Source organism: Herpailurus yagouaroundi, unplaced genomic scaffold (genome assembly GCF_014898765.1).
Source record: "Herpailurus yagouaroundi ecotype Mexico unplaced genomic scaffold, PumYag 246, whole genome shotgun sequence".
Lineage (NCBI taxonomy): Eukaryota > Metazoa > Chordata > Mammalia > Carnivora > Felidae > Herpailurus > Herpailurus yagouaroundi.
Window position 1 is genome coordinate 11,597,031 of NW_024412463.1, and position 27,948 is coordinate 11,624,978.

General features: G+C 61.8%; 1 protein-coding gene across 6 annotated transcripts in view; it reads left to right on the forward strand.

Moving 5' to 3' along the window:
- The first annotated feature begins 1,270 nt into the window (after positions 1–1,270).
- Positions 1,271–27,948, forward strand: part of LOC121020012 (collagen alpha-1(I) chain-like) — a 32,895-nt gene continuing 6,217 nt past the window's right edge. Inside the window, exons 1-3 of one of the 6 annotated variants that reach the window (XR_005785877.1) lie at positions 1,271–3,348; positions 19,918–20,094; positions 21,955–22,288. Coding sequence is in view for 3 of the 6 variants with exons in the window: in XM_040459851.1 (XP_040315785.1) it covers positions 19,217–20,094; positions 21,955–22,213 (1,137 nt within the window). In the remaining 3 variants the exon portion in view is untranslated. Of the gene's footprint in view, positions 3,349–3,652; positions 5,386–17,007; positions 20,095–20,218; positions 21,540–21,954; positions 22,289–27,948 lie in introns of those variants that run through there. The other 5 variants (XR_005785878.1, XR_005785879.1, XM_040459851.1 and 2 more) reach the window with 5 other exon arrangements.

The window sequence follows — 27,948 nt, forward strand, 5'->3', positions numbered from 1 at the left end:
TCTGTCCCCCTCCCTCCTGCCCTCCCTGTCTCTCCCTCCTTCTCTCTCTGTCTCTCTCCCTGTCTCTGTCTCTTCCTTGTGAATTGGTGGCTCCTGGAGGGTTGCTGGAAGGGTCCCTTACTGGAGCTCTGCAGGCTGCACCCCCAGCATCCACAGAGACGCCCGGCGGCCCCCTCCCATGCTCCCGTCCACATGTGCTTGTGTCCTTGACCTTCAGGGACTGGTTCCTCTGGAGCAGCAGGACTTGGGCCAGAGCTTAGCACCAAGACAGAAGTCACACAACTTGCTTTATTCCCTTTGGGCAACTTGTCTCTGAACAGGCCGCTCACCCCCGAGCAAAGGGTCCCCTGGGCAGGAGGGTGTGGGGCTTGGGCTCATTTGGAGAAGAATGATTTGTCCCTGGAGGCCGGCTCTTATCTCAACCAGGAAGCTGGCAGGGGCTTGACGCCCGGGAGCCCACAGCGGTCCCGGGAAGTGCCTGCCTTCTGCCTGTGCCCTGGGCAGCTGGCACCTGGGGGCCACAGGACAGGCGGGGCCCCTCTAGGACGGCATTTCCCCGTGGGGCCCGACCCCAAAGGCCAAGCTGGCAGGTGGGGACGTCAGGAGGGGTTTGCTGGGGGAGGGAGGTGGGGAGACACGCAGGGTCCTGAACGGCCCGGGGAGGGGGGCTTGGGGGCAGGAGGCCTTCCAGGAAAAGCAAAGTCGCAGAGGCCTGTGAGGGGACTGAGTGCAGCCTGGCCCTGAGCCCGAGGCCACTTGAGCAAGCGCCCTCCTCTTCCACAGGCCAGCCCTGCGCCTGGGGCAGGGTGGGGGCGGGGGGAGGTTGTCAAGGGGTCCGAGGGCCCATCGCGCCTGTGGCCGGAAGCCCGGCCCACAGTGGCCCCTGGAGCCAGCGGCCTGTGGGTGTCCACCTGTGGTCGGACCGGGCGGGGGAGCTCCCGGGCGAGGACCCTTGGGCACAAGTGAGGACAGCCGGGCTGGTGAACGCATCACAGCAGCAGCAGGCCCTCGGCGGCCACGCATCGCGGTGGGTTTGCGCTCAGGGACGAAAGTGCGTGGGGAGTCTGTGCGGTCGCGGGAGGGCGCGGGGTCGCGGGAGGGTATGGACCACTGCTGGCTGCATTGGGGTCATTTGCTTTAACGCGTCTACACTTGCGCAGGGTTGGAACACCGTGTGCTCCACAGGCTTTGGAGAAACCTCGGGCTGAGGCGGTTGGAGGAGGGCAAGGCTGTACGGGGCGGGGAGGGGTGGGGTGGGGGGTGACTGGTACCCTTCCCGAGTCTCAATGTTAAACCAGCAGCAAGGGCTGCTTTTATTTAAAAAGCAAAACTCGGGTGCAGATGGGAGGCCCAGGTCCCAGGTCACGAGAAATCAGGCTTCGAGTGCCGCCCCCCCATGCCCGCCCCAGGGCCCCCTTCCTTTGCCAGGCCTTCCCGGGGGACAGGAGCCCCAGCCCGTGTCCGCGCTGTCAGCGGCCCCCTCCCTGGAGACGACTTCACAAGGACGCTACAGACCTCTCACTCGACTTTCATTTGATCCGCTCGTCGGGGCTGGTGGACGGAAAGCACTTATACTTTGCCCAGACTTCGCAGGACAGCGTAGGTGCGACAAGGGAGTGTCCTGTGATTCGCACCCACGGACCCAGGCTGCCCGTAAAATATTTGTCCGGGAGCCAGGAGCCCCGGCACGTGGGTGAACACAGAAGAGGCCGTCGTGGGAGCCACACTCCGCGCGCCCCCCCCGCCCTTCCTGCCTTCCCTGCTGATGCCTGGACCCTCCGCTGGGCTGGAAGGACAGCTGTCCCACGACAGGCAGACAGGATCCAGGCTGGGAGAGCACAGGTGGTGGGGAAAGGAAGTGTAGAGGGGGCTCTGGGTCCTGGAGAAAGGGGAGGCATGGACTTGGGGGACTGTTCGCTGTCTAAGCTGCTCGGACCTGGAACAAGACCGTGTCCGTCGGGCTTCCGGACCCGTCTCCGAGGACAGGTGGGTCGGGCTTGTAAAGCTGGAGCCTCCCCGTGTCAGTCAAGCTTCGCGGGACGGACAGACGCGGTATGGGCACCTGTAGCCGGATCAATGTATGCACCCATCATCCGTCCACCTACCTGCCTGGCTGTTTATCCGTCCGGAATGAGAGAGGGAGAGATTTATTTTAAAGAATCGGCTCAGGTGACTTTGGGGCAGCCCCGCAGGCTGGACACTCAGGCAGGGTCTCTGGGCCCAGAAGTCCTTCCAGAAACCTCAGTCTTTGCTCCTACGGCCTCAGCTGCTTGCGGGAGGCTCAGCCACTTTGCGGAGGGTCCTTCCTCCACTTTGCTCAAAGTCGGCGGGCTTAAGTGTGAATCACGTCTGAAAACACCTTCACAGCGGCCTCTACACTGGTGTTGGGTGATCTGACAGGCAGGCACCGAGGCCCGGCCCGTCGATGTGAAGTCACACGCCCACGGCCGCCACGACCTCGAAAACCCCGCGGCGCACACACGGGGGGCCGGTGCATCCACAGGAGTTAGGCCTTTCCGTGGAGACCCCACACGCCGCACACACTGTCGCCCCACGCGGCCTTACCAACACACACACACGACTACAAATGTATACCACACAAGCTCCACTCACACACGTCCGCTGTAGGTGACGACGGGTCAGCCCCACCGGCGAGGTGTCCGGCTGTCCGGTCAGAATTGGCTGTGGGCGGGTCTGGGGCAGTGTAGACGCAGGCAAGCCTGCAGGCGTCCAGAACGTTCCTGGCCCCTGCCCGGCGCTGTGTCTCCCAGCTGGCCACACTCGCCAGGGCAGCTCAGCCAGACCCTCAGATGCAGAACAGGAGGCCGGTCTGGGACTGAGGGTGTAGGGACGCAGACACCGTTTGTCCTATGTGACCCGGACAAGTGGCTGCCTCTGTCTGGGCCTCGGTCTTCTGTCTGTAAAATGGGGGTGACAGAGAACCGGGGTGGCACCTTAGAGCACAGAGCACTCCTCAGCAACGGTGAGCTCTGTGGCAACAGACCTGGGGTGACAGATGGCCGGGGCGGGGCGCCACGCACCCTGCCCCTCCCGTGCCCGGTGAGGTCGGCAGGACCCAGCGACGCGCACAGTTCACCCTCGCGGCCGGCGCTCGGAGGGCGGCTGGGGGCCCCGCGCCGCGGGCTCTGGAAACACGAACAGAGATGACGCATGCTTCCTGCTCCCAGGATTTCACAGACATGCGAACTACGTGCTCCTGAGGCCGAGTGTGGAGACGCAATGTGGTGACTTCACACTGCTTACACGCACCGAAGAGATCCACGATCAGGAGCCGGTGCGATCAATGGCCCGGTGGGCCAAGCGCTCCTAGGAAATGCAGGCTGGCGGGTGAGTAGACGTAAGGGCTTCCTGGTGACCTCGTTCGGAGGGCCCGGCACCCAGGTCACACAAGCCCCCTGTGCCGGCCCCGCAGGCTTGTGCACGCGGCCCGCGCACCGGTGTCTCTGGGAAGCCTGTGCCGAGGCTCTGACCGCATAGCTCCTGGGCTGCCTGCTGGGACTGAGCCTGCCGGGGACACAGTCCAGAAACAGCTGGTTCCACCCGCCTTCCCCTCAGGGTAGGGCCCCGCTGGCAGCTCCAGCAGAGTGGGGGCTGTGAAGCCAGAGGGTAGATGAAGGGGGTTTCCTTCCAGAGAAGCTCCGTGTGACACGACATGACGGCCCTGGTCTGAGCATCGAGGGTGCCCCCTAAGTGGGAGCACTGGTGTCCCGGCCCGGGGTCCCCGGAGCAGAGCCTGGGTCAGAGGTGGGGAGCCGGCGGCCGGGAGGCCGGCCTGGGAGGAGAGACAAGGAGCCGCGTTCCTGACAGGTGGTGCTGAGTACTCTCTGGCACGCTGCTGAGCGCACTGGGAGCTGGCCCCCCGTGGGGACACCGGGCGTCTGTCCACGGCTCCCGGCCGTCTCGGTGGGGGCCTCTCCTGCAGGCACGGATCGCCGGCGCTCTCAGCCTACACCCCCCCCGCCTCCCCCCCGCGCCGTCCGCTCTTGGCCACAGATGCTCTCAGGCTGGCGGTTCCAGGACTGGGGTGGCCTCGGGCGGCGACGGGGGGCAGGGGGGGCGTGCAGATGTCCACCACGGCCGTCTGGCCCCCGCCGGCTTCCAGCACCTGGGAGAGCCCGGGTGCCACCCGTTCTGGGGTCTGTCTTCGTCCCCAAAGCTCGATGCCCGGGCGGGCCGCGGGCTGGCGCAGCTCCGGTTTGTAAATCACTTCGAAGACGGAGGTTTATGCTGCTGGCTTGCCAAGGCAGAAAGTGCTGCGGACACTGAGGGTGACGGCCTCTCAGGCAGTGACTCGTGTGGGGCCAAGATTTACTCTCTCATTTTGGGCACGAGTAACCAATTTCCTACAAATCTGCCGGGGCTCTCGAGTTGGGTTTGCCAGGCAGAATGACCAAATCGAATCTATCTTCTGAGGCCTTTTAAGGGGGACGCTCAGCTCCCATCAGCGATGCGGGGTTTATAGGCAGCAGGCGCCCAAGGAGCTGGGGGACGGAGGCCTCCACAGCCGGGAGCCCACCGTGCGGCCACCAGGCTGCTCCCCGGGCCCCGCGCAGGCAGCTCCGACACAAGCCCTCCCTGGCATGTCTCCGTGTCCCGGTGGGCCCGAGTCCCCGTCGCCACAAACAGGAGGGAAATGGGTCCCTGGAGGTCAGCGTGCTGCGGGTGTTGGAGGGACCAGGGGAGGATAGTCTCTGCTGTGCAGGCGGTAGGGGCTTGGGCTCCACCTGGCACCTGTGTTTTGGGGGCTGGGGGTCCCCCTACCTCCTGCAACACCCTTCCTGCCCCCAGCATCAAAATTGACTGCTTTTTCAAGGTCAAGCTCAAGGGCACCTTCTCTGCGAAGCCCTCCGTGCTGAATGGCAGCCCTTGGTCTCCAAAAGCCCTTTCTTTATGCCGCTAGTTTGGCGGGCAGCTCAGCCTGGCTCTCGGTGGCTGGGGACTCTGGCTCTGCTGCTGGAGAGGTGACCCCAAACGTAGCAGGTGCCAGTGGTCACCCCGCTTCATCCTCACTATGGCCCCAAGTGTGTGGGGTTCGCTTCCCCAAACCACAGATGGAACTGAAGCCTCAGAGAGACCAGGCAGCTTCCCAAAGCCACACAGCGCCTGGGCGGGGGGGGGGGGGGGGCGGCGGGTGGGGTTTGAACTGGGGTTTGTGATATCAGGAGCCCCAGGTGGGGGCCCTAGGCCTGCCGAGCTCGGAGGAAGCATCTGGGGGACTTAGGGGACCAGAGGTCGCATGCTTCCATCAGAGGCATCTGCTGGGCATTGCCTGGCCCTGTTCTCAGCTCCCCACGCCCCTCACGTTAGCCCAGCACACGCCTCTGGACAGGCCCCATCTCACAGCTGAGGGGAGCGAGATGGGAGGCGGGGTGGGGGGGTGGGGGGGTGGGGGGGTGGGGGGGACCCGGGTTGGGTCACACAGCGAGTGAAGGGGGGGATTCATGTGGTTCAAGTCAGCCACCTCTGTCAGCACCCGGGGCTCAAAGGGCTTTGCCGGTCGGCGACCTGCCTCCTGGGTGACTGTCTGGGTTTTTACGCCCGGCGTCCCCCATCCACACCGGGAAAGGGGAGCGCAGTGCAGATGGCCGGATTGCAGGGCGCTGCCTCCCTGGACGCCCACCTCAGACCTCTGGGATCAGAGCTGGGGGGCGGGGCAGCCAGGCGGTAAAGGGCCAGCGGCTGGGGGCCTCCTGAGGGGCTCTGCTACATATCATCCAGTGCCTGGGGTGGGGGTGGGGGCTGCTGGGGTGTGGACACGGCCAGAACTCAGGCCCTGTGGCAGCACCTGACTCCACCCGTGCAGGAGCCGTGGGGGCTCCGGACCCCATCCGGGACCCCTTCTGGGACCCCACCAGGGACCTCATCCGGGACCCCATCCGGACCCTGCCAGGGACCCCACCAGGGACCCTGACCGGCAGGCCAGGAGGGAGATTTCCCTGCAGAACTTTTAGCTCCCTGAGGGCATCGAACCAGGGTCAGGATACCAGGCTGAGCTGTGCGTGTTCCCCGGGGGGAGACGGCCCAAGGCTGGGGGTGAGGAGGGGCCAGGGCTGCTGACCCTGAAGCTGGACTCTCCCTCTGGGGGTGCTGTGGTTCCGACCCCATGGACTGGGCCTTCAGGGGCTTTTACACATCTGTCCAGAATCCCCTCTGCCGGGCTCCTGGCGGCCCAAGACATACCTGGAAGAGGCCGTCCTTCCCAGCACCCCCAGGAATGCTGCCTGTCCCGGGGTGGGGGGCCGGCTCTGCCCTGAGGGCCTCGAGCAGGGAATCCGAGGCCCTCTTAGCAGACAGACTCTCTCCTTGCTGAAGGACAGGGCTGGGCCTGGAGCTTCACGGGGGCCCAGCAGACCTGGTGCCAAAGGTTTACAGGGACCGGGATTTGGTCCCTGTATCCAGCGGGGATCCTGGATAAACCGGCAGGAAGTGGCAAGCGAGGATAAGCCGGCCCTACACCAAACGTGGGAGCACCGCGGCCGACCAGGCCTGCAACGCAGCGGACCTGCTGGGTCAGCGTCCTCGCACACGTGCACACCGGTGTGCGCTCAGGGGAGGCCGAGGCGATGCAAGCCGTGTTGGGTGCGTTGTATGTGCACGCACACACTTCCCCCCTCAAAGCGAACCTACAGTCGCCCTTTCCACGCTCCCGGGCTCCCGGGAGACACTTTTTGGGAAAACAAGGCCACCGCAGCCCTGGGGGTTCTGGAGCCCCCGTTCGGCCGGATTCCTTGCCTGGTGGACGGTGAGGTGTGCGGGTGAACGCGGCGACTGGCTGGAGCCTTGTTTGCAAACGCGGTGTCGACGTGCTGGACGGGTGACCGGGGCCCGGCCCCAGAGCCAGGAAGCCGCGGGAGGAGGGGCCGGCCTGGCTGCGGGGGAGCCGCCGGGGCTGTGGTTCCATTAACAGGACGGAAGCTCGGAGCTGGAGCCAGAGATGAGTCAGACAGCACTGGAGGGGTGGGCCGCGGTCCAGGAGGACGCACCCCCCACCCCTGCCGGTCCCGCCAGGGCCTGCCCCGTGCCGAGTGAATTATTCAGCAAGCTGACCCAGACAGGAAGCAGGCACGGCGGGCTCCAGGCTGCCGGCCAAGGGCAGGCAGGACGCAGGTGGGAGGGGCACACCTGCTCCGTGGGTCCAGGGATTACTTTAGAGCTGGGGAAACTGAGGCCTAGGGGGCCCCTGCATAGCTCCTGGGCTGAGGCCAGGATGCACCTCTCTCCGGAGAACAGCGGAGCCCCGGCCAGGACACAATGGGGGGCGTGCAACACAGCTCTCACCGGCTGAGCCCCTGCGGGACACGCCACACCCCCGGCACTGGGGTCCCCAGGCCAGAGGCTCCGCCCCCTGCTCAGAGTGGGCGGGCCCGCGGAGGGCGGCCTCTGGGGCCTGGCCCTGGGGGCGGGGCTTGGGTGCATCTGGGCCACCAGTCAGCCCTGCTCCAACCCCTTTCCGGGGGCGGGGGGGCGGTGCCTTGCCCGGCCCATTAGGAGCCTGGGAGCCTCGCCAGACCCAGCAGCCGCCTGGAGGCTCCTCTGGGCCCGGGCCCCACGGCAGCGGCCTCCCCTGCCAGCGCCGCTGTCCTAGCTGTGTTGTGGAGGCAGCGTGAGCACGTCCTCAGGCAGCCACCAGTACAGCCCCTCTCTGGCCCAGACAGGATGTGGCCACGGCCTCCCCACGACGGGGTTCAGGTCCTGCTCCAGCCCCAGAGCTGCCTGCTGGGCGCGCTCCCCCTCCTCCTGGTGCCTCAGTTTCTTCCTCAGCACAACGGGCAGCAGGACTCAGTGAACAAGACAGACAGAGGAGGTCCACTGCTCCCAGGGGTCACGTCCTAGTGGGAGGGGCCAGGGAGCAGCTGAGATAATGTCAGAAGGGACTGAGGGGCGGGTCAAGGAAGACCCCTCCTGGGGAAGAAATGTCTGAAATGGTGCCTGAGCCCGGGAAGGAGCAGCTACAGGGCCTCATGGGGGGGGGGGGGGGGGGGGGGAGCGGGGGGGGGGGGGGGCAGCACTGCAGAGGCAGGAGCAGCAGGTGCAAAGGACCTGGGGTGCGTGGGACGGGGTGGTGGTCCTCGCCCAGGAGGGAGGCCCTCACGGCTGGTGACAGGTCTCAGGGCCCTCGTGGGTCCCGGTGTGGCGCTGGGTCCTCCGGGTGCTGTGGGGCGCCCAGGCGACAGGGCCTGGCCCCCGTGTTCATAAGACCCTCTGGCTGCTGTGGGGAGGGGCGGGTGTGCGGAGCCAGAGGGCAGTGAGGAGGCCGGGCTTCAAGACCATCTCTCAGGAGCCGTGGTGGGACGGGAGGGGAATTTCAGATGTATCTTGGGGGCGAAGCCGCGAGCTGCAGACGGACGGGTGTGCGGTGACGCTGAGTTGGGGGACACCGAGGCATCGACGGCAGAGCCTGGGGCAGCCGGACCCAGAGGGCTGGTGGACAGGGCCACCTGGCCTCACCCAACCTGGGCCGCCCGCCGGGCCTTCACATGGGTGAGCCGGTGACCGAGGACCCAGACGAGCTGGCACGTGGGTGTGGACGGGGGTCATAGTGCACGGGTGATCTCTGAAGGGTCAGGACTGTCTGAGGCCATGGGGTGCGGACGGCTGGGAGAAGAGGCCGAGCCCTGTGGCCTCCAACCCCGTGACCCGAGGAGGGGGGCGGGTGTGGGGAGAGGGCCCGGAGGGGTGCATGTGATGTCAGTAAGGTATCGTTACTTGGCTCAGAGTTTGCTGGTCAAGAGACGGTAGTCACCTGCCTCTGTCCAAAGCAGCAGCGGATTTGTTCCGGGGTCACCTGTGGAGACCCCCCCCCATCATCTGCAAAGGGCAGCCAGGGCTCGCGTGAACACACTGGGCGACTTTGTGGGCTGGATCAGCGCCCAAGCGGACCTTTGCTCGCCTCTGGTGTTCTCTCCCCATGAGGCCCGGGGGGCGACCCGGCTGGTTAACCTGACGTGGGGGGGGGGGTCCAGCATCTCAGTTCCTGGTCCACAAACGAGCAGCCTGGATTCCTGAGATTTCCAGGCTCCGCCTGCCACGCAGGGCACCCAGCGTGCGGTTGGCAGAGTACACAGAGGGTCTCCGTGGCGAGGAGGTGGGAGGCGCACGGCCGGGCTACCCGTGTGCTGACGCCCGAAGCCCCCTGCACACCCCGCACCCCCTTCCCAGCCAGTCCGTTCAGCACATCTTTCTTCTGGGCCAGTGCCCTCAACCCCACAAAGGCCCCAGTGGGGTTCGAGTGAATCAGGGAGGCAGGACCACAGGGTGCCCTCCTGCCCGCAGAACGCTTCCCCCCGGAGTAGATGCTGTGACCGTTGACCGGGGACAGAAGGGGCCCTTGGCCTGTGGAGGCGCTGGGCTTGGCGGCCGCACTGCCCTGGAGAGGGACGCGGTTCCCCGGGGGGCAGTGGTTCTCAAACTCCCGCGAGGCGCATCCGGAGGACTGAGCTCGGCAGGTCTGGGGCCTTGAGGATGTGCCTTTCCATGATGCCGCTGGTCTGGGACCCCGCTTTGAGGACCGCTGACTTGGGGGTTCCTGCCCTGCCTGCATACTAAATCACCCGCTGAGCTTTTAAAACAGAGCCCGGCCCCACCCCACACCCAGAGTTTGGGGAAGGGAGGAGAGAAGGGGGCGGGTATTGAGGAATCTGTGAGGTTCGCCCCCACCATGGGCCCAGCGTGGGGGGAGGGGAGGAGCACAGGTGCAAGCCATGTGGTTGTGCGTGCCATCTGGTCCCACGCAGCCTCTACGAGGGGGGGCCGGTCAGGGCTTCCCGAGTCGGGTGGACCCAGCAAGAGGGCCAGCCACCCAGAGCCCCCAGGGAGCACCGGGGGTGGGGCTGTGGACCCGATTATTGGGGGATCCGTGGGATAAACTGAGACCCGGTGGGAAACACAGGTGGCCGGACAGTGCCTTCGCCTGCCAGCATTGCACGCGCACACACGGACACACACATGCACACACACACAGAAATACCTCCCACACACTGCTTGTTTCAAGCGTCACCCACCTACCTGTGTGCGGGTGAGGAGGCTCAGGGAGGCCGCTGGGCCCAGGAGAGGCAGTCTGCGGCCTGTGTGATTGGCAGTGTGCCAAGGACAGGGGCACCACTGGGCAGAGGGGGGTGATTCCTCGCCCCTTTCCTTAGAATCACCTCTCTGACTTTCACTTGGGTTTATTAATGTTTGTTGAAGCCCCCAAAGACAATGTTGCCCGTGCTGGGGTGACCGTACCCGCCTCCCCTCGGCCCTGATATTAACGATAAATTAAAAGCCCAGCAGGAGAAGAGGAGAGGCTGGGGACATCCGTGTCCCAGGCATCTCCTGGGGCCCCCTTGGGCGGGAGGCTCGGGTCCCGAGTCAAAGCGGCCGACAGCCCCTTTGGGCCCTGCTCATGCCGGGACCGTGACCCGACCCGTCCATCGCCTGACGTCCGGCAGACAGCGAGTGCTTGAAAGCCGCCAGCACCCCGGGCCTTGGACACAAAGCTGTTGTTGGTGCCAAGCAAGGCAGAGGCTTGGCAAATGACCAGAGCCCGGATGACGGGCACAACATGCTCTCACCCCGAACGAGCCTTTCCTGCGCCAGCTCTCAGCAGCGCGGGGGAGCCAGTCCCGGCCTCTGAGGGGCGCCGTGCAGGGCGGGGCTGGGGTGGGCGTTAGCAGGGGCCCCCGCCTCTCCTCCTCACCCCGTGGAGACACTGAGACAGACGGCAGAAGTGAGGGGTAGCCAGTGGGCCGCAGAGAGACAAGAACCCGGGGGGGCACCGGGCCCCTCGCACCCTGCCCTCACCTGCCCACGGCCACCAGGTCACCCACGGAGAGGTCCCTCGGGGCAGGTAGGTGCCAGGTCCCCGCCAATGCCGGTGGTGGGGCAAGAGAGGGCCTCCCGTGGGCGTCTGCCCTGTGCCGCCCTCACTGTGACCACGGGGCGGGCCCGTCGTCACACGAGGAGACGAGGGCTCCCGCAGGCCGGACGGCCCCAGCCAGGTGGAGGCAAGGACACGTAGCATGAGGACAGCGGTCTCGCCCGTTGTCCTCCGGGTGCAGCGCACATCAGGACAGGAGCCCTGCCCGGGGCCCGCTCCCAGCACTCACATCTGGTGCAGACGAGCAGTGACAGTGGCCCTTCAACAGCCAGGAGGCGAAACGGGGCTGGTGGGGCCCCCCTGCCCGCCCGCCCTCACATCCTTGCTCTGGTTGGGCGTGGGTCCCCGAGAAAGAGTTGCGTTCAGCTGTGGTGTGCTGACGGGAAGGCCAGGCCGCATGCACGTCAGGGCTCTCTCGGCCAGCTCAGAAGGCCATGACTGGCAGCTTAAACGACAGAAACCCCTCCCCTCACGCTTCCAGAGGCTGGAAGTCTGAGACCACGGTGCCCGTGCCATCTGGTTCTTGGTGACGCCTCTTCCTGGCTTGAGACCGCATTCCGCTCCCTGTGTCCTCAGATGGCCCCTCCTTGGTGTGCATGCGGATAGAGTGACCCATCCTACAGGGCACAAATCCCACTGGGAGGGCCTGTCCTCACGACCTCGTCCTCCCCTAAACACCTCCTGAAAGCCCCACCTCCAAATACCATCACGGTGGAGTTGGGGTTTCAACATAGGCGCTTTGAGGGAACTTGGCCGGGGGCAGGAGGGTGGGGAGATAAACATTCAGCCCATAACAGATTCAAAAATCTTCAACAAATACTAGGCCATGAATCCAGCAAAAATAAAAATAAACCAACCTAACCAAGTGGAGTTGTCCCTATGGTGTGTGGCTGGTTCTGGACTCAATACTGCAGTCACCCTACCAACAGACCAAAGAAGAAAACCCATGAGAACATCTCAGTAGATGCCGTAAGAATATTTAACTTCTCTTCGCGATGAAAACCCTCAGCGCACTCGGAAAGGAAGGAAGCCCCCAACCTGATTAAAGGCATCTACAAAAATTAATAACGGTAGACAAGAAACCGTATGTATCTAACGTCATTTTATTAAATGCTTATTTATTTATTTTGAGAGAGAGGGAGAGGAACAGAATCCCGAGCAGGCTCTGTACTGTCGGCGTGGAGCCCAACACGGTTCAATCCCCTGAACCATGAGGTCACGACCTGAGCTGAAATCAGGAGTCAGGATTTAACCGACTGAGCCCCCCGGGCACCCCGGTAGCTAACATCGCTTTTAATGGTGGAAGGGCTTAGACAGTGTAATGAGGCAATGGCGAACCGGGGGGACGCCACATTGGCCGGAGAAAAGACACACACCTGACTCTTCCCACGGGTGACGTGAATCCGTATCGAAAGTCCCCAAGAACCGACAAAAAGCTAGGAGAACTAATAAGTGAGCTTTGCAAGGTCCCCAGATACAAAGTCTCTGTACAAAAATCAGTCCTATGTCTGTATACCAGCAACGAGCAATTGCAAACTGAAACTTAAAAACAGGGACGTCTGGGTGGCTCAGTCGGTTAAGCGTCCGACTTCAGTTCAGGTTGCAATCTCATGGTTTGTGGGTTCGAGCCCCCCCGTCAGGCTCTGTGCTGACAGCTCAGAGCCTGGAGCCTGCTTCAGATTCCGTGTCTCCCTCTTTCTCTGCCCCTCCCCTGCTCATGCTCTATCTCTCAAAAACAAACATGAAAGAAATTTTTTAACAAAAACAGTACCATTTACAACGGCACCAAACACAGATGAAATACTTAGACTTAGTAAATCTAATGAAATGAGTGTAAATTTTGTAAGTTGAGGACCACAAAACGCTATTATCGAGGTCAGCTAAAATGCACATAAATGGAGAGATGAACCATGTTCATGGATCATTACCACGTTCGTTTCCCCCAAACTGGCCTATAGATCCAACGGGAGGCCGAAAACTAAAAATAAAAGGGAAAGCACAGAATGTTTTTGTGTGGAAGTTGGAAACCCAATCTTAAAACTTACAGGGAAAGGGAAAGGAGCTACAATCCCCGAAAGAAGGGTTTGAAAAGGAAGAACAAAGCTGGGAGATTCTAACCTGACTTCAAGTCTTACTGTAAGGCTACAGTCATTACGAGCCTGTGGTATTTATGACACGATAGACACGTGGACCCACAGACACGTGGTCAATTGATTTCAGTGAAGATTCGAAGACAATACAGCAGAGAAAAGAGAGTCTTTTTAACAAATGGGGCTGGAACGATCAGATATTCATACGGAAAAAAAAAAAAGAAAGAAAGAAAAGAAAAGAATCTTGACCGACACACTGCAGTGCATACAAAAATTAATTCAAATTGGTTCATTGACCTAAACAGAAAGTCTGCAACCATAAAACTCCTGGAAGACGGAAAAGGAAATTCTTGTGACCTTGGGTTAGGCAAAGATTTTAGATATGACACTTAAGAGCAGTGATCCATAAAAAAGCAAATTTGTAAATTGAACTTAATAAAAATTAAGAACTTTAGCCTTTTCCGTGGCAGTTGAGACAAGGAATAGAGGAGCTGACGGGGAGAAAACATTTGCCCTTCCCATTACCTGATAAGGAACTGGAATTCCGAATGTATAAAGGGGTCTCAAAACTCGGTCATAAACAGCCCAGCTTTTAAAATGAGCAACAGATTTGAGCAGACGCTTCCTCCAAGAAGGTATATGGGCGGCAAGTGAGCACCTGAAAATATGTTCAGGATCCTTAATTATCAGACAAACGCACGTTAACGCCGTAGTGGAGATGCCAGCACACGTGGGAAGGCTAACTTCGTGTTCGTTTTATTTTAGTTTTTAGTTTTTTTTTAAGTTTATTTATTTATTTTGAGCGAGAGAGAGAGAGAGAGAGAGAGAGAGCATGCGCGGAAGGGGGCAGTGAGTGAGAGAGGGAGAGAGAATCCCAAGCAGGCTTGGCTCCCACAGCTGACAGGCATGCAGAACACGTGAGACGCGGGCATCCCTGGTGGGAACAGCCCCTTTGGAAAATAGTTCGGCTTCTTACCCAGCCGGGCCCACACGTGCCGCGCTGCACGCGACAGCCCCGCTCCTCTTGAGTCGAGAAGTGAAGGCATGCTCACCCACATACTCACAGGTGGGTGTTTGCAGGGGACCTATTTCGCATCACCCCGGGCTGTAAAGGACCCCGGTGTCCTGAGAGTGATTGGGCGAGCAGGCGGCCATGCGACCATGCGGCGACCTACCGACCCACCAGGAAAGAGCAGGCCCCCGACGGGTGTGATCATGGCGACGGATCACAAAAGCGTCACGCTCGCTGGAAGAGGCCAGACCCACGATCCCGTCCAGCACAGGTCCTCTTACACGACATTTTGGAAGAGACAGAACCACAGGGACGGACAACAAATCAGTGGATGCCGGGCCCCGGGAAGAAAGGGGATTCATCGTAAATTAGTTCAAGGGGGTTTCGGGTAATGGATCTGTTTCCTTTCCTTTTTTTTTTTTTTTTTTTAACCTTGTTTTATTTATTTTGAGAGGGAAAGTGCGAGCGGGGGAGGGGCAGAGAGAGAGGGAGAGAGAGAATCCCAAGCAGGGATTTGAGCCCCCAACCCGGGGCTCAGACTCCCCAACCGTGAGATCACGACCTGAGCCGAAACCACGAGTCGGACCCTTAACCGGCTGAGCCACCAGGTGCCCCGGTCTCTGCCTTTTAATGGGAATGTTTAACCCATTAACCCTTGATGTAATTATCCACTGGCTGAGTTTAGGTCTGTCGTCTTCTGCTTTGTTTTGTGCCTCCCTCCTCTGGGTTCGTTTATTTGTTGTAACGAATATGTTGCTTAGTATGGCACGGTCAGGCATTAGCCGGCGTTTCGGCTGTCTCTTCTTCTGTCATTTTCACTGTCAGTACCCTGCGTCTTTACCCCCTCCTGTAAAATAGAGCGGGCTTGCGGATCCCGGCGCGTCCCCCCACCCCCCGCCCCGGCCCCGCTGGCCTTCGCGGTTGCCGCCCGTGTGTCCTCGACGAGGGCTGACCATCTGGCCGCAGTGCGGCCATTTTTTCAAAGGGGGAGGGAAGCAGACTCCTGTGTTTACTCAGGGAACCACATTTCTGTTGTGAAGGCGGCTCCCCCCACCCCTCCCCTCCCCGGCGCTGCTCCCCACCAGCCTGGGGAGCCCCCGCGCCATTTCGGGAGCAGACGGTCTGCGGTGGGGGATTCTCTCGGGCTTCTTTCACCTGGGATGATCTTTACCTTCATTCCTGAAAGAGGTAGTCACCGGAAATGAAACTCGGCCAAAGCGCTTTTCTTTCCGCATTCCAGGCGCCGCTTCCCTGTGCCTCATCCCCGCGACGTGAGGCGACTGAATCACCGGACGGTGACTGCAACGTGTCGTTTCTCTCTAGCTGCCTCCAAGACGTTTTCTTTGGTTTTCAGGGATTATTATGTTTCTCAATGTGGTTTTCTTAAGTTCATCCTCTTTGGGATTCTCTGAGCTTCTTCAACGTTTTGACACGTTTCTCTCACCAAATTGGGGATGTTTCCCGCCACTATTCCTTTGAATCCCTTCCCCACCTTTCTTCTCTCCGCCTGGACTTTCTGAGGTCGTGCCCGCTGGCCCCTGAGCCTCCACTCAGCTGTCACTTCCTGTCTCTCTTCTTTGGATTGGGTCTTTTTTGTTTATCTTCAAGTTCACTGGCTTTCTCTTTCATCCCTGTTCTGCTCTCAACTCCATCAGGGGGTTTCAGACCTTGCATTTTTGGATTCGAAAATACTCATTTGTTTTTTATGTTTCCTACCCCTCTGCTGAGAATTCTTATTAATTTCTTATCATACAGTGTGTGTGTGTGTGAGAGAGAGAGAGACAGAGAGACAGAGGTCTCACAAAACACAGTCAGGACGCCAGCTGTAAGTACCTGGTCATACCCAGGGCTGGCATCTGGCCATCCATCGTCCCTCCTCCTGAGGATTGATCTTTTTCCTGTTTTGTTTTTTTTTTTACGTTTATTTATTTATTTTGAGAGAGAGGAGAGCGGAGGGGCAGAGAGAGAGGGAGAGAGAGAGAATCCCAAGCAGCCTGCATGCTGTCAGCACAGAGCCCGACACGGGGCTCGATCTTAAGAACTGTGAGATCACGACCTGAGCCGAAATCAAGAGTCAGACGCTTAACCGACCAAGTCGCCCGGGGGCCCCCATTTTCCTGGTTTCTGTCGAGCGATTTTGTTTCACATCATGAGCACTGGAATGCCGTGCTGCATAGATGCCGGGTCCTGTTTTAATCCTCTGGAGATGCTGGCATTGGTGGCATGGAGGTGGGTTCACCTCGCCTTCTGTGGGCCTCACACGTGCACCCTCCGGGGCTGTTCTGAGGTGGGTGCGGGGCCAGACACGGAACTAGGGGACCCTCTTGTCGGCTCCCTCCCTCCCCGGGTCCTCTCCCCCCCCCCCCCCCCGTAGGAGCCCCTCTCCCTGTTTCTCTCCCTGGAAAGGGGGGGTTTCTATCACAACCAGAGCCTCTCGCGTGGCCGCACTGACCCGAGGCCGGGCCTCGCCTCCTGGGCAGAGCCGCCGGGAAAACCCAGAAGTTCTGCGCACTTCACCGCGTCCCCGGCAGAAGTTTTCGTTTGCATTTTGCGTGGATTTCCGTTGTGATTAGTGGAGGGGTGGGCTGTCGCCCAATCCGCACCTTGGCCGCGTGGGAGACGCCACCTCTGTGCTCCCTCGAGGGTTTCCTGCCCATGACGCTTGCAGGAAGATCTTTCTGAGGCCCGAGGGCGAGTGAGCGTGGGCCCCCGCTGGGTGCGCCCCCCCCCCCCGGGCGGTGCTGGGAGCTCAGGCAGGTGGTGAGGACTCTTCCTGGCAGTTGGCCGGAGCTGACCCGCAACTGGCGGGGAGGCTGCGGGCAGAGGCCGGGTCAGGTGGAGTGGGGATCAGCCCCCTCGTGTCGACACGTCGGGCCGGCATCCTCAGACGCGGGCAGCCCGGAGCGGCACACCCACGGCCGTGGGGACGGGAGGCGCAGGGCCGGACTCAGAACCTGAGCTGGGGCCTCCGGACCTCGTCCCCGCTCCGTCGTCACACGGAGGCACTGCCCCGGCCCCGCGTTCTCTGAGCTCCTCCAGCCGCTTGGGCCGGCTGAGTCCTTGCAGGGAGGACCCGGTCTCTTCGGCCCCACGCCGCCGCTCCGGGGCGGCTCGCTGATGGCGGGGCCGGTGAGCTCAGAGCTGGGGGGCGGTCCGGCCGGACGGCGGTGACTCAGTGCAGAGGAGGAGACGGGAGGCAGAGGCGTCGCACGCACACGGGGCAGGAAGAAGGACGTGAGACATATGGAGCGTGACAGCTTAATGGCCTTTGGCCAAAGCGTCCCCTGAGTGTGCCAGCGCGGGCGAGGCTCTGTGTGGACGCGGACGACAATCCCCGTCACGTGGCGGCCGGGCGGGGACGGTGTGGCAGCCACAGTGCGCACACACGTGCGGGCCGTGCCCCCCCGTAGGACCTGCCCAGCCTCGGAGGGCACATCCGGATGGGGGTGAACCTGGCCCCTCCCTGCCTGTTCACTACGATGCCCACCTCCCCTGCGGGCCCCTCCCTGGCCCCCACCAGCAGGAGCCGGGAAGAGGGGACAGCGAGGGCCCGCGGCCCCAAACCACACACCGGCCATCTGGAGGCTGCAACCTGGGCCACCCACACACTACAGTCCCTCCAGATCTGCTGTCCCTTTTTGGGGAGAATAGTGAGGTCAGGGGGGACCTGGGCATCCCCCCCCCCCCCGAGTCTAGAATAAGGCCACGTCCCCCGGGCAGCGTTCCCTTGGGGCCAGGGCTGTCCTTCTCCACAGCTGCAGCCCGTCAGCCCCCATCAGCACCAGCCGGCATCTGTCCCCCAGTTGTCGTCACCCTTACTCCTGCCTCCCAACTGAAGGCCTGAGCATCCGGCTCCCGCTGGCCTGTCCGCTAGCGATCTCAGGGGCGCCCCTCAACCCGTGTCCCAGCCCACTCTGCCAGCTCCCGCACCCCCCGTCGGGGATCCCCCGCCTGGGTCTCCTGCGGGCGAGAGCACCCCCAGGCAGCCCTGCCCCCCTTCCCTCCCCCCTTGTCACGGACACACAGCACCCCAGCCCGCCTCTGGGTGGAACCCTCTGATCTGCTCTGATGAGATCACTGGCTGCCCCGGGGCCCCGCCAGTGCGTCTGGGCCCCCTCCCCACGCCACCCCCGAGCTCCCCTCTGCAGCCCCCGAGAATCCCGTGCCTCAGCGCCCCTGTCTCCTCTCTGGGGACCCTGGGCCGGGCCGGCTGCACAGTGTGGGTCTGCTCACGGGTAGTTACGTTCTCACCTTCGCGGTGACCGGTGACCAGGGAACTCCCCCGCCCCCCACAGAGCCCTCGGCACACCTGCTGGGGTCACACAGCCCGAGGGGGCCCCTGTCCTGATCCAGTGTGACAAACCACATTCCCTTCAGCGACCCATGTGTGCCGACTTGAGACCTTGAACGGTAGAGGGGCAAGTGCGTCCTAAAGGTCAGCTTTCCAGAGAGTGCTTCCAAATAAAAGAAGCCTATAAAACAGGCTCTTTGGGATTTTGGCAGGAAGCTCTCGTCCCAGGGGTGAGCTGTCTTAGGGGAGAGGGGAGAAGGCAGTGTCTTGAGAATTCTCAGGTTCAGGATCTCAACGAAGAGGTCAGCCGCGGACTGAGGACTCACAGCGTGGTGGGGGGAGGTCACATCCGGGCAGCGGAGAGGCTGGGGGGCCCAGCTCCTCTGGGCCGTGAGCTCTGGAGGCCAGGTGGGCGGGCGGGGCCCACGTTCAACCACAGACACGGAGGGACTGGGCGCTCGGGCCGCATAAATGTCACTCCATTCACTTTTTATTCACAAATACAAAGTAAGGTCCTATTATGTGCCAGATAATGTCCCCAGCAGGAAACAGCAGGCACAGACCTGATGGGAACAGGAAGAGTTTTGGGGTACAGGGGCAGTGGATAATGGAGGCCCTCACCCATGCGGGGTGAGGGGAGCTTTCCCCAAGGCCAGACCTACGTGTGCAAAGGCCCTGTGGCAGGAGACGCACCATGTACCCAGAGCACGTGTGGGCGAGGTTGGAGGGAGGTGAGCCCCCAAGGCCAATATTTGCTTCAACCAAAGGATGTCAGCTAGGCTGCTGCAGGAGATGCTTGTCTAGCAAATGCCACTGTAAGACCCCCAGGGCCTCCCCCGACAGCCCACCGGGATCAGCCCCCAGATGTCCCAGGGCCTGCCCCCAGACCTCAAACGTTGTTCCCATGACTACCACATCACAAGCACCGAGACTCAGGTTGTAAGATGACCTCGTGTGTTGCTCTCAGAGTCTGTGGGCCAGGGCTCGGACAAGCCACACAGGGACCTCCTTCCTGGGTGGGGGTGGGCGCTGAGCCACTAAAAGGGCCCAAGTTCCGCCACGGTCCCACCAACTGGCTGGGCTCTCTGTTCCTTTCATTTCCAAGGTCTGTGCTCAGCAGGAGCGTGATTCTTCAACCATGTGCCCTGGGGGTCAGGGGGACACCCAAGGGGACACCTGTAGGAACATGTGCCCCCCCCCCCCCGAGGTTGGCCCAGGACCAGATTGGGACCGGGGACCCCCGGCTCAGACCCTGGACGCGGGAAGTGTGCGCACAGCAGGCTGAGCCAACACAGGTCAGACTCTCCTGCAGCCCCCCGCCAGGTGTCCCAGGTAAGCGCCCCTGCCCCACCAGCCCGGGCAGACCTGTAGGTCACAGCAGGTCACACACTGCCCATCCTGGCCCAGCAGTGAGGGAGGCGGAAGGAGGGCAGGGTCTCAGCCCAGGGTGGAGTCGGAGGGCAGGGCAGCGGAGAGCGCGGGGTGGGGGGAGGCGGGGCGGGTTGGGGGGGGCTAGGGGGAAAGCCCTGCTGGCCTTGATCCTGGAGGCACAGGCCCTGAAGCGGTTTAGGACTCGGGACTGCAGGGTGGTGGGGCCTCCAGGGCGCTCCTGCCCCACCAGCCGCGCCCCTTGGTTTCCTTTCAGTGCCGGGCAATGCTCCGAGACCCTCACTCCTCCCCCCGCAGCAGGCTCCATGCTCAGCGCCCCCTCCTGTCCTGGACGGTCCCCAGGGCCAGTCTCCTGCACCGGCAGTGCTCCGTGTCCAGAGCAACCCCAGTGTAGCCAGCTCCAGGCACCGACTCACAACCCTGTCTGCAGAGGGTAAGTTCCGGGAGAGGCGCGGGGGCGGGCAGGGGAGAGGCAGGGTGGGACGGACAGAGGTGGAGTGGGCGGGTGGAGAGGGAAGATGGAACTGACGGACCCTTCGGCCCCGGACACCTGCCAGCTCCCGTCACGCCCCCACCTGGGACCCTGTTGGGGTCCGATGTCCCTCCCCAGCCACCCCTGCACTTCAGCATCTCTCGGAGATGGCCTGTCGTCCACTCCTGGGGTTGGCACTTGCCCAGGCTCTGGGCCAGGTTGCCCCGCAGGCCGGTCCTCGTCCTCGCGGGGCAGGGACATACAGACCCAGCTCCATATCCGGCGGGCCGCAGGGGTGAGTGGTCAGGGAGCCCAGCGGGCGGCTGGGGGAGCCCACAGTGGCCCTTCCGAATGACATTTCTCGTACTTACCATCCGCACTTCTCTGAGGTCACGCTGTGGCCTCCTAATAGGCCGGTGTCCCAGGGAAATTCACACTTTTCCACTTTGGGGAAGTGCAGCGAAAGCGCCCTCTTCCAGAAGGTTCTTCCCCACACCTGTGGTAGCAGCCTTCTAAGACACTCGTGGAGGCTCGAGCCTCGCTGCCTTGATTTCGTGAGTGAGGAACAGAGCACTTTCGGGTGACACCCTTTTCTAAACGTGACCACTCATTGTTTGGCCTTAATGCAAGTGCGAGACACCGTCTGCCATCCCGCCACTGGGGCAGACTCTCTGAGCCCTGCTCCGGCCAAGTCCCAGGTCATTTCCCGCTGAAGACCCGGAGGGCCGCCGTGTGTCCATTGGGCCGCACGTTTAGGTAATTTCACAAATTCATTTCCTCCTTAAATACCATTCAAGGGACCTAGCAACAGTCACCTCCCTGAAGGGTTCCTGATGGGTTACACGGGCCTCGTCCATCCTGCCCGTGCCCCGTGTCACTCGGCCCCAAATGCAGGGCCAGCCACGGCCGCGTTTGAACGTCCACTCGCTCCACGTCACTCGCCTGGAGAATTATCGTGGGGGCGCGAACGCTGCGTCTCACGCTGTGTAACGATCTGGGTCGGGGCTGAGGGCACATGTCCTACCCCTGCCTCCTCGTGGCCTCCTCAGCAGAGTTCTGGGCTGCAGGCCCAGTGGGGCCAGGGCCGCTGGGAATCCCTTCCCCGCTGCAGAAGACCTTAGTGGAGGGGCCCCCCTCTTACGGTGGTGGACTGGTTTTGCCTTGGGGATCCACCGCTGCTCCTCCAGCCCACGTATTACAGGCTCGGCTGCCTGGCTGCCATCCAGGGTGGGCACGTGACCCTGGGGGGGGGGTTGATTCGGGGACTGCATCCATGTCAGTGAAATGGGTTCTTGAGGACAGAGCCGATGTGGGTGGGACAGAGAGAGGAGAAATCTCATCTTGGCAATACATTTTAAATCCTTTTTAAATAAAATGTTTATTTTTGAGAGAGAGACAGAGCATGAGCAGGGGAGGGGCACAGAGAGAGGGAGACACAGAATCCGAACAGGCTCCAGGCTCCGAGCTGTCAGCACAGAGCCCGACGCGGGGCTCGAACCCACAAGCTGGGAGATCATGACCTGAGATGAAGTTGGACGCTCAACCGACTCAGCCACCCAGGCACCACACCTTCTAAACCCTTGATCAAGCCGTACCTGAAATCAGCCTGCCCTGACCTTCCGGGTTGTGTTTTCCGCCACCTGCAACCGAGGGAGGCCGGCCAGCCTGTGTTTAAGCTGAAGGGGCAGGATGGGGTGGCGTGGGCTCGCTGGGCCCACGCCAGGCCGCGGAGAAGATGCCATGACCCCATCGTGAGACAAGCCTCTGACAAATCCAGCTTGAGGGACATTCTACAAAGCACCGGTCCAATCCTCCTTACAGCTGCCAAGGTCGCCAAAAACAAGGAAAGTCCAAGAGTGTCCCAGCCGAGAGGGGCCCGAGGAGACGTGGTGACCAAGCGTCATGTGGTCCTGGCACAGAAGGAGGACAGTGGGACGTCAGCAAAGCCCATTTCCCATCACGGGTTCACACGCTCCTTCCCTGTGACAAACGTACCATCGTGACCCAAGACGGGAGCGGCAGGGCATCTGGCTGGGGGCACGTGGGGACTCGCCACCCTCTCTTTGCAGCATTTCTGTAAATTGAAACCCTTCTAAAATTTTCCATGTGTGTTTAAAACAGGAAGGAGAAAAATAAATCACAACTTGAAAATTTACTGAGGAGATACGGTTTCGCAAACACCAGCGAGCCTTCGGTTTGATGTTACACGTTTCAGCTCTAGAAGAAGGGAGGGGCTGGGAGGCGTGCGGCTGCCCCGTGTGGGTCTGGAACTTTGTTACGTGTGCAAGCAGTCCACGCGGCCACAAAATCCCACAGCGAGAAAAATACAGGTTCCCAGGCCGCCCGAGGATGAACGGGCAGGGGTTGTGTGGGCAGACACGCAGTCGGGCTTGAGAGCCCTCGGCCACGAAAAGGATGACGGTTTACCTTAACGGCTGTTGTACGGAGAACAGCCAGGGACAGGAGGTGAGTGAGGTCGGGACCCCCACCGACGCCAGGCTGGGGCAGGAGAAGCCACCTGAGAAGGCACCCCCGCCCCGCCTGGGGCCGGCAGGCTGCCGGTGGCCTCTCCGGGCCGGCATGCGGGTCCTGGCTCGGTGTCCCCGAGCGGCTGTGGAGACGGGCCCGTGTGGGTGAGGACCGGGTGGCAGCTGGCCGGTGTGGACTGCCCGCCTCGCTCAGGACACCGGAGGATCCGCAGGGTCGGCAGGAGTGCGGCATGAGGGGCCCCGCCCGAAGGAAGACCCCGGCAGCCCCTCTGGCTTCCGCTGCACACGTGCAGGCGCCCGAGCCCCGGCCCCGCGACCGGGGACCACGGCCCAGCCGTTCCCCCGTAGCCCTTCGGCTGGGAGCGGAGGACAGGCGGGATGCGGGTCGAGGGCAGGGGGCGGCCCGGTGCCGGAGTGCAGGGGCAGCTCGCCAGTCGCTGTGGGGTCTGCTCCTCGGACCCGGAGGGGCTCCCTGCCACTCGGTTCGCGTCTCAGAGAAAGGAAGGGGGTGGGGAACGAGAGAAGCCCACGGACACCGAAGCCTTTAGGAGCCGAATCAACAGGCGGGCACCAGGAACCTGCCGGCCAAGCCAGGCAGCGTGTCAGTCACCCGGCGCCGGGTAACGAGCGTCCCCATGGCGGGTGGGAAGGGGCATCTCCTTCCCGTTCCCGTCCCCCTTAGTCTTCTGGGACCGGCGGGAGCCCAGGGCCCGTCCTCGTCAGGTGACGGCCAAGCACGAGCACACGGGCCAGACGCCCACACTCGGTCCGGGCCTTGGCTTCACGGTCACCAAAACTCCGCGGGCTGGTGGACGCGGGGACCCCCCTCGAGGCCCCTGCTCACGGAAGCGGGTGATGACGCCGCACGACCTCTATCGGGGGCAGAAGGGAGCCTGGCGCAAGGGTAGAGCGACTGGTCAGCTATTTTGAGGCCCCCGCCCCAGCGCAAACCCGGCCCAGCGATCTGACGTCAGTGGGAGCCCCCGCCCCCGTGGCAGGGAGGTCCTGAGGCATCGGGCCAACACGCCTCAGCTTTTGCCCTACGGGTCCCCCCTGGCCAAGGTGCTCGGGAGCCGGGAGCTGTGCGAACCCCAGTCACCGAGCCCCCGCCTGCCAGGCCCGCGGCCACCACGGCATCACAGTAATTGCACCGACGCTAAACGTGGAAAGATTGCTTTCCGGGAAAACTGCTGATACCCGGGACTCTGGCAGAGACAGCTTGAGGGAGACCGGCCTCCCGGATCCATACGACACGTGACAGCTCAGATTTTAATCAATTTTCAACCCTCGACACGAAAATCATCTTGATTTATGAAATCCCACGAGTCAGGTCTTTTCCGGACAGCCCGGCGTCGCGAGCAGGGGCGTCCTCCCAGGCGGCTCCGCCTGGTGAGAGGCGGCCTTCACTCCGGCCCACACCCTCCTGGGGGCCCGCCTGGCCCCCGGGGACTGATCACCAGACGCAGCCACGCAGCCCAGGCCACACTCACACCGGGCGTGCGTGCGAGGACGCTGCTTCGGGCTCTTCCCTTCCGTCTGCGACCTCGTGTGTGCGCGTGGGGGGCGGCAGTGGCCCTGAGACAGACCCCAACCTCAGGGGTCACTGCCCAGTAGCTGAAAGATCTCCGGTTGGGGGAAAATCATTGTCTCCAACCCCACGGACACGGACAAATGAGTTTATTCAGGGCTGTCGATGAAGATCTCTAGAAAACATTAGCCTCTATCCCTTTCAAACCGTATAATTACACGCGCTCTGCGATCGTGGGTCACCAGTGCCAGACCCTCAGCTAATTATTTAAATGTGCAGTTGGAACCAAAGTTCAGAAGCCTCACGTCACCGTATACCCAAATCCGCCAGACAGATAAAATAACAGGGACACAGTGAGTTATTTTATTGCTCTGGGATGGTGAGTCCTTTCCAAGCACCACAAAAGGAAAGACTCATATATTTGACCACATAAAAACGTAAAACATCTGAATGGTTAAAGTTACCATAAACCAAAATTAGAAGCAAATGGCAAACCAGGAGAAAGTGTTTCAATATATGTCACAAATGGTTAGTAATAATCTTATAAAGCAATACATTTTTAAAAAAAATTTTTAAATGTTTCTTTTTGAGAGAGAGAGAGAGAGAGAGAGAGACAGAGCGTGAGCAGGGGAGGAGCAGAGAGAGAGGGAGACAAGACTCCGAAGCAGGCTCCAGGCTCTGAGCTATCAGACCAGAGCCGGACGAGGGACTTCAACTCACGAACTGCGAGATCATGACCTGAGTGGAAGTCAGATGCCTAACTGACTGAGCCACCCAGGCGCCCTTAAAGCACTACATTTTTAAAGGACAAGTGCACCCACAAGAAATGGGCAAAAGACTTGAACAGGCATTTCACAAACTGCACTGTGGCCAGTGAGCTCATGACCAATGCTTCACTTCGCTGGAGTCAGAGAAATGCCACAAAAGCATCGATGGCGTTCAATTTATCTTCTGGCAAACAATGTTTTAAATCATAAAACCAATTCTGGCCAAAGAACAGAGAAAAGACCCCTTATGCCCTGCGGCACGGAGGCTGGGGTGGGAGCAAGGCAACGGGGCGCATTTAGATACAAGGAACCGAAATCCTAATAAAATTCATAGAAATATGTCCGTAAAAAATGCATTCCCGCGGGAAGATTTGCATCCAGCACCGTCGCTCCACATAGCACCTGAAGCTGGAAACGGTCTCCGAGCATAAGCAGGTTGTGGGAGAATCGTATGCAGCCACTGAAATGCTGTAAAAGCACGCTCACTGACGAAGCATGTAACCCCAACCACGGCCGAGTGGGGTGAAGAGAGTTCCAGAAACAGTGGGCAGATGCGCACGCAGTTCTGTAAGAGTCGGACAGGCGGGCGGCCAAGGGCCCAGGGCCGTCCCCACCCGTGCCCGGGGTGAGCAGCGGGCCTTCCTAAACTTACTCGCGGCAAATCAGAAGAAATTACAAGACAGGCCGGTCAGTGTCCTGCTGATGACTCCTCTATCTGTTCCCACTGACTTTGTTCTATAAATCACTTCCAACGGAGTTATTCAGGATCGTAGTGCAAGGAGGCACGCACCCGAATGGGGCTGCAAACACAGGGAAGATGGGCATCCGCTTAGCAAGCGGGTTATTGTCATAACAGAGGAGGAAAGAGCCGGGGCGCGGTGGAACAACCATTACCATAGTCCCCTTGCAATTAAAACCGATTTTTTACAAGGCAATGCGAGTGATGGAGAGGTAAATGATGGGAACGAAGACTGTTCACCTCAGCACCAGCGCCCAGCGGGTGGGATTCAGGCTCCGCGCTCACTAGCGATGGACTCAGGGCGAGCCACCCGACTTCTCACTTTATCCTCATCTGTGACACCACAGAAGTGATCGTGTCTGCCCCTCGATGCACCTCACAGAGTTGGGATCCGCTTTGGAAGGACTTGATAAACACCCATGCTGCGGCTAACCTGGGTATTGCTGCTGTATGTATTCGAGAAGAACACAGCCTCTTTCCAAGGGAACGTTGCTTGGCACAGATCACACAGATCCAGGCGAGGCACGTGCGTATCCTGGAGCCACAACGCGGCGGCACCCGCTTCCATCAGAAGTGCACACGCGGAGTGTGGCCACTCCGCAGGCATGGCGGTGCCGTTGGGAACAGCCCCAAAGTGGTAGGAGCCCAAGTGCCCGCGAACAACTCAGTGGGTAAACTGTGCGTGTTTGGACAATGGCCTACAGCAAAGCGAATGAATGAGCGGGGCCCCTCCCTCTGGGCGGCAGGCGTGTGCATCATCTGCCTGGAGAGAGCCCGGCGCTGGGGGGACCCGGCTGAGCATTTGCCTCCCCTTCTACTCTTTCTCAGACTGTCAGAAAGGTAGCGTTTGTATGTAGAGAAGACCCCTAACCATGCCCAAGTTGCACGCACAGCCTGGGAGAGCCGGCAGAGAGGGGGTCCGGCCGCGGGGGAGGGAAGGTGCCAGAAGGAGGGCCTGCAGGCCCCACGGGGCCCTGGGCCAGACCTCGATGCCACGCCTCCCCGAGCCAGGGTGGCAGCTCCGCAGGGCCGGGTGGTGGCAAGCCCTCGGAAAGGCCCGACTGGGCACCGGGAAGGGTGACGGCAGCCATTGTCCACACCCGTCGTGCCGCTGCGTCGAGACGCACGCCTTCGAGACGGTGATGAAAACACCAGCACAGCCCAGGCTTTCTTTTTGAAAAATGTTTGCTTTGGTTTGGTTTTTAAGGCAAGACTGAGGCATTTGTGCTGCCCTTGCTGTAGGGACTGTGGGGTCCGGGAGTGTCTGCGCCTGGGGTGGGTGGGGTCAGCCGGAGCACCTGCTTTTCCCCCTGCTTTGCTGTGTGTTCTCCCCAGAGAAGGGCGGGCGCGGGATTCCAGAAGGGCCCGCCCCGCCTCCTGCGCGCAGCGATCTTGCGGTGTGGGCGGTGGAAGCCACGCGCAGGGAACCACCGGTGACCGAAACCCCCGCCAGCGTGCAGCCAGGCTGCCGTCCCCCCGGCGTCCCTGCCCGCGATCCGGGAGGGAGGCGCGGGGAAAGCCAGCTGCCTGGAATCCGCGGCGTGGAGAGGCTGCCGGTGCCTCCCGGGGGCGTCCCCAGGCTCGCCGGCCTCCAGGGGGCAGAGGAGGGCGCGGCGCCTCGGCGCACCCGGGACGCCGGAACTTTCCAGGGGCTCCTCGGCCCCGCTGGACGCCCGTCCCGTTGCAGCCCGCGGGCTCGGAGCCCGTTTCCGGACCGCGGGCGCGGCCCCTCGGTTTCCCCGCCCGCCCCCGGCCACCCGGGGCCGCACGCGAACGCGGCACAGGCCGGAGTCTGGCGGCTCGGCCCCCCCCCCGCGAAGCCCGGGGAGTTTCCCAGGAAGGATTTACGGCTCCTCAAACGTTTCCACTCCAGCTCCGGGTCACAGTCACGGTGGTTTCACTGTGACCCTGCGTCACCTGCCGTTTCCTGAGCGCGGAGGCCTGGGCTGAGTCATGCGGGGTCACGGTGCGCCCGGAAGTGGCCTTGATGGGAGGGTGACGAAGCCGAGCCGGGACCTTCCCCGAGGGGGCGGGAACCGCACCCCCCCCCCCCCCCCCCCCCCCCGGGGAGCGACCCCCCCAGGGGGATGGCCTCCTGCCCAAGCCCCACGCAGGCACCGGCCTCCCGCTCGGTGGGCGGGGGGGGGGGGGCCTGGGGCGGCACAGGTGGGGTCGGCTGGCACGAGGTGCCCCGTTCGCGTGCGCCTCCGGGTGGCCGGGGGCGGGTGGGGAGACGGAGGCGCGATGCCCGCGGTCCCCGGCTCGGAAAGGGCTCCGAGCCCACAGGCTGCA